The 12512-nt window shown below is 42.1% G+C and overlaps 1 protein-coding gene across 1 annotated transcript in view; it reads left to right on the forward strand.

The window, feature by feature from the left end:
* The first annotated feature begins 1612 nt into the window (after window positions 1-1612).
* Window positions 1613-12512, forward strand: part of LOC110533363 (gamma-aminobutyric acid receptor subunit beta-2) — a 92053-nt gene continuing 81153 nt past the window's right edge. The window contains exons 1-3 of the mRNA XM_021617491.3: window positions 1613-1789; window positions 1910-2001; window positions 2709-2776. Of these exons, the coding sequence (XP_021473166.2) occupies window positions 1707-1789; window positions 1910-2001; window positions 2709-2776 (243 nt within the window). The 5' untranslated portion in view covers window positions 1613-1706. The remainder of the gene's footprint in view (window positions 1790-1909; window positions 2002-2708; window positions 2777-12512) is intronic.

The following is a 12512-nucleotide window of genomic DNA, read 5'->3' on the forward strand; positions in this document are numbered from 1 at the left end:
AGAAGGCGAAGCAGCGCTTCTTCAACCTCATGAGGCTGAAGAAATTTGGCTTGTCACCAAAAGCACTCACAAACTTCTACAGATGCACGAACGAGAGCATCCTGTCGGGCTGTATCACCGCCTGGTACGGCAACTGTAAGGCTCTCCAGAGGGTAGTGAGGTCTGCACAACGCATCACCGGGGGCAAACGACCTGCCCTCCAGGACACCTACACCACCCGATGTCACAGGAAGGCCATAAAGATCATCAAGGACAACAACCACCCGAGCCACTGCCTGTTCACCCCGCTATCATCCAGAAGGCGAGGTCAGTACAGGTGCATCAAAGCAGGGACCGAGAGACTGAAAAACAGCTTCTATCTCAAGGCCATCAGACTGTTAACAGTCACCATTAACATTGAGTGGCTGCTGCCAACATACTGACTCAACTCCAGCCACTTTAATAATGGAAATTGAGGGGAATTGATGTAAAATATATCACTAGCCACTTTAAACAATGCCACTTAATATAATGTTTACATACCCTACATTACTCATCTCATATGTATATGTATATACTGTACTCTATATCATCTACTGCATCTTGCCATCTTTATGTAATACATGTATCACTAGCCACTTTTATGTTTACATACCCTACATTACTCATCTCATATGTATATACTGTACTCGATACCATCTACTGCATCTTGCCTATGCCGTTCTGTACCATCAGTCATTCAAATATCTTTATGTACATATTCTTTATCCCTTTACACTTGTGTGTATAAGGTAGTAGTTGTGGAATTGTTAGGTTAGATTACTAGTTGGTTATTACTGCATTGTCGGAACTAGAAGCACAAGCATTTCGCTACACTCTTATTAACATCTGATAACCATGTGTATGTGACAAATAAAATTTGATTTGATTTGAAATGCTGCACAGCCAATGCAGAGGTCAGATTGACCACGCAACATCCTTAACTCTAATTTCAGAACCATGGACAGATCCACACGGGAGTTGACCATTTCCTTGATTGACCAAGAGGTTTTCAAAAATGCCATTATAGGTTTATTTAGGCTATACATGTAGTGTTTGAAGGTACTATAAGAAATGTTGCCCCCTCTCCTTTGAACAAACAACTAACAAATAATCCGATGATTACCTAACAATATTTCTGCTCATCATTCTACACCTTTAAAAGCCCTCACGCGCGCTCTCGGAGCTGTGGCTACACATAGCTCCCCTCCAACATTATCAGGGTGCAACAACCACGAATCTGTAAATGCGTGCATTGATGTTAGACAAAGTAGCATATGCAACACCTCATCCTAATTTCTCCTAGTCCTCTTTCCCATGTTCCCACTTCGTTCAGCATGTTGTAGTTTTAAAACATGCTCTTTATTGGAATAAACCACGTGTATTAACGGAATATAAGAAAATAAAGAAAGTAAAGGTTAATCTATATTACGTTTATTTCACAGTTTTATTAAATATTGAATGGCGAGGGAGAAGCATCCGTTTGCCTCACTTACTTGTTGGCTTCACTTTCCCCTTAAATAAAAAAATATCTGTCCTGGAAATTGCTCTGCCACCAGCATCAGTAGCCACTGCTCCTTGATGTTGTGGTAAAGCATGCGCATGCGCCACACATTGGAATTACTGCACTGGCCAGAATAAGTTGGATCACGTCTGTCTTCACTGAAATCCAAAATCATATCAAAACTATGGCGGTGTTGAGAATAAGAACAATGAGATACTTTGGGGTTTGGACCTTCCTCGTAATAGTGGCTGTGGTCTGTGCGCAAAGGTAAGTGGTCGGCTTAGATGCTCTTCACTTCGAATGAATATGTTATACACTGTAGAAAACACTTCAATAATGCCTTTGGAAGCTTGCACATCTAAGAATGTATTCCTTCTCCTTCTCTAGGGTCAATGACCCTAGCAATATGTCAATCGTAAAAGAAACGGTGGATAGACTGTTGAAAGGATATGACATTCGCTTGAGGCCAGATTTTGGAGGTAATTAAATTAATTTAATACAAACTGTAATTTACTTTTCTGTTGTCAGCCCTATAACACTCAGTTGTTGCTCTAATTGTGTAGATCCTCCAAATCCCTCGTCTTATTTTTTAAAGTTAAACGCACGTAGCCTACCCTTCAGTTTGTCCAGGTAGCCTATACATACATCGGGCCACCTCGTTCCACGTGTGCTAACGACACGGATTAGGATCACTTTTTAACACAATACTAGAAGGGTATTAGAAGTTGTAGGCTCAATCAATGATACACCTTTTGACTGTAGTGTCATGGAATGAGATGATAAATTCCCTAACCCATTGTTATGTTGGCGATTGGTGTCTACCTTACGAACGTTGCTATATCTTTATTCAGGTGTAAAACCCTTGACATTTAGCTGGGTGCTTACACAAATACAAGCTGTCGACATAGGTATACAATTCCAATTTAATCGGAAGCATTTAGACGTAATGAACACCATGCACTGTGTTTTGTGAAGAAACATCAGAGACACCGTGCGCACCTGCTTTTTGAAATCCCATATTGTATCGTGTTATCTGGCTGACAATAAATGAATGACTGATTGCTCGTGTGCTGCTGCTAGGCAGTTGCTATGCAAAGGGTTACATTTGTGGTTTATGATATTAATGTTATAAACCAAAAATCATTAAATGGTTAACATTACGGCCCGTTTTGTTGGTTTGTTCTAGGTCCCCCTGTGGGAGTGGGGATGAATATAGACATAGCCAGCATAGATATGGTATCTGAAGTCAATATGGTAAGTACTCGATTATCACTCTCCCAATGGTTTGTGGGCATTGCCCTAATATTATATGCATTGTCTTTCCTAAAGGAAACCCAGTGCACTGCATGGAGTAGGTTACCAGTCAAACCAATGCTAAAATATGTAGTCTTCTCAGAGCTATGACAATCGACCTTTTTAAATTAACACCGATACGCCTAGCCATTAGGTGCATGTTGTTGCTAATTCACCCATAACAGAGTTTCACATCTGTGAATGTTTCCTAACACACGTTTCAGGTTGTAACCTGCATATCAATTTATGGCAGTTGATTATATAATTTCCTGCCGTAATGGATGAACACAACATCTTGCATACCTGTGGTTTAAGTCTTTGTAATGTGTTTACATGTAGTGGAAGTATTTACTAACGTTTTAAGGAATTTATGAAGTACATACTGAAGTGGAGGCAAAAGTTTTGCTTCATGCAAGAGCATCCCCTAGTGCTATTAGTCAGAACTGCACGTCAGTCGAGAGAGACAGGGTTTCGGGCTCTGCCTGAGAGGAATGGTCCCTACACCAATCCTCTGAGAATGTTTTTGACAAAATCCATGGTTATGCTTCCTGTCACCATGCCAATCTCTCTGCTAATCTGTGCTATTAGCGTGTTTTTTGGTTGTTTTGTCATTTGTACATTTTGAGTGTTGTGGGAAAAGGTACGCCTCCATTGTAGAAGACGGATAAGGCCCCATTTAATGACACTGAAATGGACATGATTATTATCTCTGTGCATATAAATAATGTTATGAATACATATATTTAGATTTCTGTTGAGTAGGATTGCAATGACTGTATTTGGGATGAAATAGCGGGCACTGGGCACGGACGTCACTTCAACGTTGATTCAACCAGTGTGTCCAGTGGGAAATGTCTTTTTTCCAGTTGAAATGGGGCTCCTCATAGTATGAAGTTAAGAGCACCCAACAGGCTATTTTTGGCACAAATACCCAAAGGTCTTAGTTTAAACTGTTGTCATTGTATTCGTCCCCCAGACCAAATGCAATTCTAGTTGGGTTTATTGTTTAAAACGAGATGTATGATTAACAAGATGTATGATTGCTCACAAACAGTCTTTAATGGTGGAAGTTGCCCTTGTCCTCCATTTATCATAGATCACTGGTCTAGTGCCTTCTACATTTTATTTGTCTGGCTCTGACTTCTGCATGCATTCATCTGGATTAAACACAGATTTTCACTGTGTAACCAAAGTGAGTGACCAACGCACCATGAACTGAAGGTTTTGTCAAGGTAGGCACCTCCCTGTGGCAATGTGGACTCTCGTCATTCATGGCATTTCATGGGAAACACTCCCTTTATGTGACGACCCCTGTGTGATGGCAAAAAGCTGGCCTTGGTTATGTTTAATCTCCTAATAAACGGCCTAATCCATGGCTCCTGGTTGGCTGAACCCCTGAATGAAGCAGCTGGGTTATTGTTTTAGGTAATGATTTTACCTTTAATGCTTTCAACAAATATGCTCAGCGACTATTACAGCGTTGTGCTAATCCACAAAGCCAGGCTGGAAGTCAACACAGGAAAGGGATTGTGCTCTTCTAGGTCCTCTGTGGTTGGCCCATCACCCTCTTATCTCTGGGTTGGGACTTTCACACTGCACCTAAAGGAACAGGATTAGTGATAGATCTCACTACACATTCTCCATAGCTGTACCACTCACAGCCAGCCAGTCAGCTAGCCAGCCAGTTGGCCAGTCAACCAGAGGAAACAGGCAGCAATACAGGCAGCACCAAATCATACGTCATCTCCAGCAGGGCCTCGTAGAGTCCATTCTATCAATGGACAAGAAAAGCCTGTTTCTTTTATCAATATCTGCTCAAGAGCTTTGGCCCTATAGCCCATCTAGGTCACATCGCAAGGTGTTTCCCCACTCCAGCCCATCTAGGCCAGATCGCAAGGTGTTTCCACACTCCAGCCCATCTAGGCCAGATCGCAAGGTGTTTCTCCACTCCAGCCCATCTAGGCCAGATCGCAAGGTGTTTCCACACTCTAGCCCATCTAGGCCAGATCGCAAGGTGTTTCCACACTCTAGCCCATCGAGGCCAGATCGCAAGGTGTTTCCCCATTCCTGCAGCAAAGGTCCAAATATGACTCTCTGGTGGCCCCTCTTTCATGTCCTCTTAAGTTCACAGCAGGGATTCAGATGCTTTCTTCTTCTCTATCAACTCAGAACACATAGTTGGTTGAAAGAAAACTTCCAGTTCTCTCATCTCTACCGACAACCTATCCTTTTCTACCGTCCTCCATGGTACTCTAGCAGCACTATGTCTCTACCTACCTCAGACAATGTAAATTCATTAAAGCCAGCAAAGGGAGCTGTGGTGGACAGCTACTTGGTCTGTGGTTGGAATGTGCCACGAGTCACATACAGTGAGCTCCAGAAGTATTGGGACAGTGACACATTTTTGGTTGTTTGGCTCTGTTCCCCAGCATTTTGGAATTGAAATTATGCAATGACTATGAGGTTAAAGTGCAGACTGTCAGCTTTAATTTGAGGGTGTTTATCAATTTCGGGTGAACCGTTTAGAAATTACAGCACTTTTTGTACCTAGTCCCACCATTTTAGGGGACCAAAAGTATTGGGTTAAATTAACTTAATAAAGTAATCAAAAGTGAAGTATTGGTCCCATATTCCTATCACACAATGATTACATCACGCTTGTGACTAGGATATATTTTTAAACACTTCTAAATTAATGTGGATACCATGCTTATGGATAGTCCTGAATGAATCGTGAATAATGATGAGTGAGAAAGTTACAGACACACATACTGTATATCATATCCTCCCAAAAATGTTAACCTCCCCTGTTATTGTAATGGTGAGAGGTTAGCATGTCTTGGGGATATAATATTTGTGCGTCTATAACTTTCACACTCGTCATAATTCACAATTCCTTCAGAATGATCCATAATCATGGTAGCATCCACATGAATGTAGACGTGTTCAGAAACATAATCTATTGTTATTTACAATAAAAGTGACTCCAAATTGACACTTTACATAATTTACAATTCATTTCTATTGGGCACAAAATCATCTGAAACACAACCAAAACAAACAGCAGATGCATCTAACAAGTTTTGTAGTCACAACGAGATGTAATCATTGCGTGCTAGGAATATGGGACCAAACACTAAACTTTTGACTACTGTAATAAAAATATAAGTGAATTTATCCCAATGCTTTTGGTCTCCTAAAATGGTGGGACTAGGTACAAAAAGGTCTGTAAGTTCTAAAAGGTTGGATGAAAATACCCTCAAATTACAGCTGACGGTCTGCACCTTAACCTCAGTCATTGTATCATTTCATATCCAAAGTGATGGAGTACAGAGCCAAAACAATACAAATGTTGTCACTGTTCCAATACTTTTGGAGCTCACTGTATGTTCATCCAGCGTTCCAGGTATATAATAGGCCTGTGTTTGAATGCATGTTCCCTCCGAAAGGTACTCTGCTCCTGCGTGCTCTTCCACACACGGCCCTGGGAAGAGAGCAAAGGTTAGATGTAAGGCTGGGCGATGTAAATCCTTGGGGTCAGGCCTCTCCATTTGGAGCGGCAGCCTGTGAGGTTGGAGGGAAGGTCATGCACCTCATGTTGCTTATGGTTCATATGATTTAGAGACAGACACACAATAGAACACCCAGAAAACAAGACAAACTGCAACTCCAGGTAGCTAGTGACTCTTAGGTGATGAATGGTTGGCTAAGTGGTAGACTCTAGTGCAGTGTTGCCTACAGTATCTAGTGCAGTGTTGCCCTACAGTATCTAGTGCAGTGTTGCCCTACAGTATCTAGTGCAGTGTTGCCCTACAGTATCTAGTGCAGTGTTGCCCTACAGTGTCTAGTGCAGTGTTGCCCTACAGTATCTAGTGCAGTGTTGCCCTACAGTATCTAGTGCAGTGTTGCCCTACAGTATCTAGTGCAGTGTTGCCCTACAGTATCTAGTGCAGTGTTGCCCTACAGTATCTAGTGCAGTGTTGCCTACAGTATCTAGTGCAGTGTTGCCCTACAGTATCTAGTGCAGTGTTGCCCTACAGTATCTAGTGAAGTGTTGCCCTACAGTATCTAGTGCAGTGTTGCCCTACAGTATCTAGTGCAGTGTTGCCCTACAGTGTCTAGTGCAGTGTTGCCCTACAGTATCTAGTGCAGTGTTGCCCTACAGTATCTAGTGCAGTGTTGCCTACATTATATAGTACAGTGTTGCCTACAGTATATAGTGCAGTGTTGCCCTACAGTGTCTAGTGCAGTGTTGCCCTACAGTATCTAGTGCAGTGTTGCCCTACAGTGTCTAATGCAGTGTTGCCCTACAGTATCTAGTGCAGTGTTGCCCTACATTATCTAGTGCAGTGTTGCCCTACAGTGTCTAGTGCAGTGTTGCCCTACAGTATCTAGTGCAGTGTTGCCCTACAGTGTCTAGTGCAGTGTTGCCCTACAGTGTCTAGTGCAATGTTGCCCTACAGTGTCTAGTGCAGTGTTTCCCTACAGTGTCTAGTGCAGTGTTGCCCTACAGTATCTAGTGCAGTGTTGCCCTACAGTGTCTAGTGCAGTGTTGCCCTACAGTGTCTAGTGCAGTGTTGCCCTACAGTGTCTAGTGCAGTGTTGCCCTACAGTATCTAGTGCAGTGTTGCCCTACAGTATCTAGTGCAGTGTTGCCCTACAGTATCTAGTGCAGTGTTGCCCTACAGTATCTAGTGCAGTGTTGCCCTACAGTGTCTAGTGCAGTGTTGCCCTACAGTATCTACTGCAGTGTTGCCCTACAGTGTCTAGTGCAGTGTTGCCCTACATTATTTAGTACAGTGTTGCCCTACAGTATCTAGTGCAGTGTTGCCCTACAGTATCTAGTGCAGTGTTGCCCTACAGTATCTAGTGCAGTGTTGCCCTACAGTATCTAGTGCAGTGTTGCCCTACAGTATCTAGTGCAGTGTTGCCCTACAGTATCTAGTGCAGTGTTGCCCTACAGTATCTAGTGCAGTGTTGCCCTACAGTATCTAGTGCAGTGTTGCCCTACAGTATCTAGTGCAGTGTTGCCTTACAGTATCTAGTGCAGTGTTGCCCTACAGTATCTAGTGCAGTGTTTCCCTACATTATCTAGTGCAGTGTTGCCCTACAGTATCTAGTGCAGTGTTGCCCTACAGTATCTAGTGCAGTGTTGCCCTACAGTATCTAGTGCAGTGTTGCCCTACAGTATCTAGTGCAGTGTTGCCCTACAGTATCTAGTGCAGTGTTGCCCTACAGTATCTAGTGCAGTGTTGCCCTACAGTATCTAGTGCAGTGTTGCCCTACAGTATCTAGTGCAGTGTTGCCCTACAGTATCTAGTGCAGTGTTGCCCTACATTATCTAGTGCAGTGTTGCCCTACAGTATCTAGTGCAGTGTTGCCCTACAGTATCTAGTGCAGTGTTGCCCTACAGTATCTAGTGCAGTGTTGCCCTACAGTATCTAGTGCAGTGTTGCCCTACAGTATCTAGTGCAGTGTTGCCCTACAGTATCTAGTGCAGTGTTGCCCTACAGTATCTAGTGCAGTGTTGCCCTACATTATCTAGTGCAGTGTTGCCCTACAGTATCTAGTGCAGTGTTGCCCTACAGTATCTAGTGCAGTGTTGCCCTACAGTATCTAGTGCAGTGTTGCCCTACAGTATCTAGTGCAGTGTTGCCCTACAGTATCTAGTGCAGTGTTGCCCTACAGTATCTAGTGCAGTGTTGCCCTCCACTGTATTTTATAGTGCAATTTCTTTCTTTTTTTTCTTTCTTCTTTTCTTCCACGTTGAGCCATATTACTGTTGACGGAGTCATTTTATTGTTGAAGACTATGCCAACAGTATCCACAGGGAAAGAAATACACACTGATGAGCATGAGCCAAACAACAGAAATACCATTATTGATGTAGATAAAGGCCAAGAGGAGCTTATTGATCACTTGAGAAGGTGTTCAGAGTGCAGAGCCCTCCATTTTGGAGCACAACACATTCAACTCATGGCAGCTGACGAGATCCAGATATCACGGTTCAGAACAGACTGTGCTGTATCAAAGGATGACTATACTGTATGATTTTAGTGATTGAGAGATATAACTAAGCATTAAGGCACCATGGCTAAGGGCTATTCTTATTCGTGACACAAAGCAGACACACAGCCCATAGCCATGGTATATTAGCTATATACTGTACCACAAACTTCTTCGGTGCCTTATTGCTATTATAAACAGTAAAAATAACAGGAAACAGTAATTAGAACAGTAAAAATAAATGTTTTGTCATACCCTATCTACATGGTCTCATATAACACAGCTTTCAGCCAATCAGCATTAGGGGCTCAAACCACCCAGTTTATAATGTGGAGTAACATTTGCCCAAGGCGTGTTTATGTTGGCATAGCTGGACACATTTATTGTAATACGTTTCATATATTGTAGTCTGAGTGCTATGGCAAATCTTTAATTGAGTCTGAATTTGTCTGTGTTATGATGGTTTATTGATGGGCTTTTGAATCAAGAGAGGAAGTATATACAGAAAGAAGATCCATCATCTCTCATCCAGTCAGAAGAGGTTTAAAACAACATTCTCTCTTCATCTAATGCAGTCTGAATCTGTTTCGCGACTGTGGGCAGAACAGCAGTGACTAGTGAGTGGTTGTTCAATATGTTTGGAATAGGAGTGAAATAGGCTTGCATCACAGACCCATCACCGTGGGTTGATGAGATATTTACCCATCTTAATTGAATTATAAATGACCTGATTTAATCTGTGGATGGATGATAAGAGAAACTCCAGAAGATATATTGAAATAAACAAAGGAACTTCAATCTATTACTGTGCTGTCATCACTTACAATGTGTCTGACATGACTCATGAAGCTGGTATTGTTAGTTAGCATAGCTAGCTATGCTAGCTGAGCGCAGCAGTAATTTCTGTCACATTGACCCTTTAGCATTATGACGTTTAATTAGCATACTGCTAGCCTAATGGTCCAGTCTGTTTGTGCTTTAACCATGGCAAGGATATACATATTGGCTGCTGTATGGGACTAGGCTAGCCAATAGCATAAGCCTTTCAAAAAGCCTTTGGATAAAGTCTACAATAGAGCCTGTGCGTGGGGATGTATCAGTTTTGTAGGACTGGTCATAGGGTTGGTCTGACTGGCTCATCCCTGGCCCCCTAATATGTTGCTGGTCTCCAGTCATGATTACTCATCAAGTTGTAATGTGAAATGACTGTTGCGTTACGTAATGGACAAAATGCAATAGAGGTTATCTCCGTAAGGGATGTAGAAGATATTTCAGACTAGATGCTACTGTAGAGTCCTACGTATGGCACATACTAATCTCTCGTGTGCAGATTAACATAAATGGTACCAAAGATCTGTCATGATACAATGATATGCGTGAGATAACAGGCAGTATTAGTTCTGGTGCTTTGGATAAATCACGATTTGGCAGGTGCTAGCATCTTTCGCATTTCGGAAGGGGAGAGGACACTTGGGCCATAGACTTGCCAGTTACGTGCAAAGAGAGAGGATGGAACTGTTCGTTCAGGTTGTGATCTCTTCTCTTAACACACGCTGTATGAACCCAAAACGTAATCGAGCATCTGACCAATTACACAAGACTTTAGTTCTGGGTTAACCGAGATTAAGCACATGCATATGTGCTACAGTCTCTCTATTGACACTGTTCAACACACAAACACTCCCCTATATAAACGTGTATGTACTTTCTGCAATGATGGTTCCATTGAAACAGAAGCTCATGCCTTGCTTTACTGTGGGTTATACAATGACATTACAGATGATCCTTACTGTGGGTTATACAATGACATTAGAGATCATCCTTACTGTGGGTTATACAATGACATTAGAGATCATCCTTACTGTGGGTTATACAATGACATTAGAGATCATCCTTACTGTGAGTTAAACAATGACATTAGAGATCATCCTTACTGTGAGTTAAACAATGACATTAGAGATGATCCTTACTGTGGGTTAAACAATGACATTAGAGATGATCTTTACTGTGGGTTATACAACGACATTAGAGATGATCTTTACTGTGGGTTATTCAACAACATTAGGGATGATCTTTACTGTGGGTTATTCAACAACATTAGGGATGATCTTTACTGTGGGTTATGATACATGTTGATAGTGAATAATCTGTCTTGGCTGGGCTAGTCTTCTGTACTCAATGACATGCTCAATGACATGTACAGTATCGAGAAGCCATCCTTCCAAATCTTGTCTCGCTGACTAAGCGAGCGAAGCCTGGGCTTCAGAGACTAGTGTAAAGCTAACTGTTTGTCAACCAAAGCCTTTTAGAAAGGAACAAGTGGAAGAGAAGTTTCACAGGGAAGGCTAATAAATTTGTGGCCCCCCCCCCCCCCCCCCCCGATCTACTCGATTCTCATTCTTCATGTGATTCTTGTGATTAGCCTGTAATCCTGACTGAGACATTACATGTCTTTTTAACAGTTAAAGGTCCTAATAATACTGCGTAATCCCTTTTAGTAAAAATACTAAACTGCCATGAATTACATTTCCTGAAAAAATTGTAACTAATAAAAAAATATTCAGTTTTATTTTTTATAGTTTTTTTCATCAGGCTTTGACGTATTGCCTGTTACATGGCGAATGGTTTCATTTTCAGTTCACCTGCCCTGTAATGGTTTCTTGGCTCCCTTTCACTCAAAGGCCTTTTACCTCAGGCCTGTTTCACCTGCCTCTTCCACCTGACAGCCAGGGGAGATAACCACTGCTGGGCCCATCAACAAATAGCACTGTCACAGGCAGGCCCACTGGCTTTGTATATATTGCATATGCATGTATCATTCAGGGAAAAGTATATGCTGAGGGAATTCACAAGAGAGAGTGGGTTTATGTGGGTAAGGAGAGGAGAGCAACATCAGCACATACTGCATTTTACATAATTCATTAGCTTTTGTTTGGATACGTCCCTGTAGAATTTGGGATCAATTGTATATCCACTCGTTCGCTCGATAGTACATTTAAGAAAGTGTAATATCAAGTGGATTGTTCATATGTATGCTAATAATGAGTTCCCTATCAATGCAAATGCACAGCACATTGATTCATTATGATGATGATGGCTTTACGTTCTTACATCCCACTCTCCCTCACCATCTCCACCCCCTCCCTTTACCACACTGTAGGCTTTCTCAAGGGCTTCCACTTCTTTCAAGGGGATCCCCATAGAGGTTCCCTGATGACTCACCCTGCATTTAATTACTCTACTCTATTGATGGAGGAAACGTCAGTTTGGCCGGAGGTCATGCTCAGTGAATGGTCAGCCAGACAACATAGAGGAGTGTTCACTCTTATTCAGAGAGACAGACAAAAGACAGTTTAGATAGTGATGACATAAGGTTTACACATGCAGTACCAGTCAAAAGTTTGGACACACCTACTCATTGAAGGGTTTTTCTTTATTTTTACTATTTTCTACAGGAAAGGAAGACGCAGAGTTCTCTCTGCTGCAGATCCCAAATAAATGCTTCACAGAGTTCAAGTTACAGACACATCTCAACATCAACTGTTCAGAGGAGACTGCGTGAATCAGGCCTTCATGGTCAAATTGCTTTTGACTGGCACCACTCCTAAAGGACAGCAATAATAAGAAGAGCCTTGCTTGGGCCAAGAAAAACAAGCAATGGACATTAGACCGGTGGAAATCTGTCCTTTGG

Source organism: Oncorhynchus mykiss, chromosome 10, assembly GCF_057628025.1.
Source record: "Oncorhynchus mykiss isolate SJ-2025 chromosome 10, ASM5762802v1, whole genome shotgun sequence".
Classification (NCBI taxonomy): domain Eukaryota; kingdom Metazoa; phylum Chordata; class Actinopteri; order Salmoniformes; family Salmonidae; genus Oncorhynchus; species Oncorhynchus mykiss.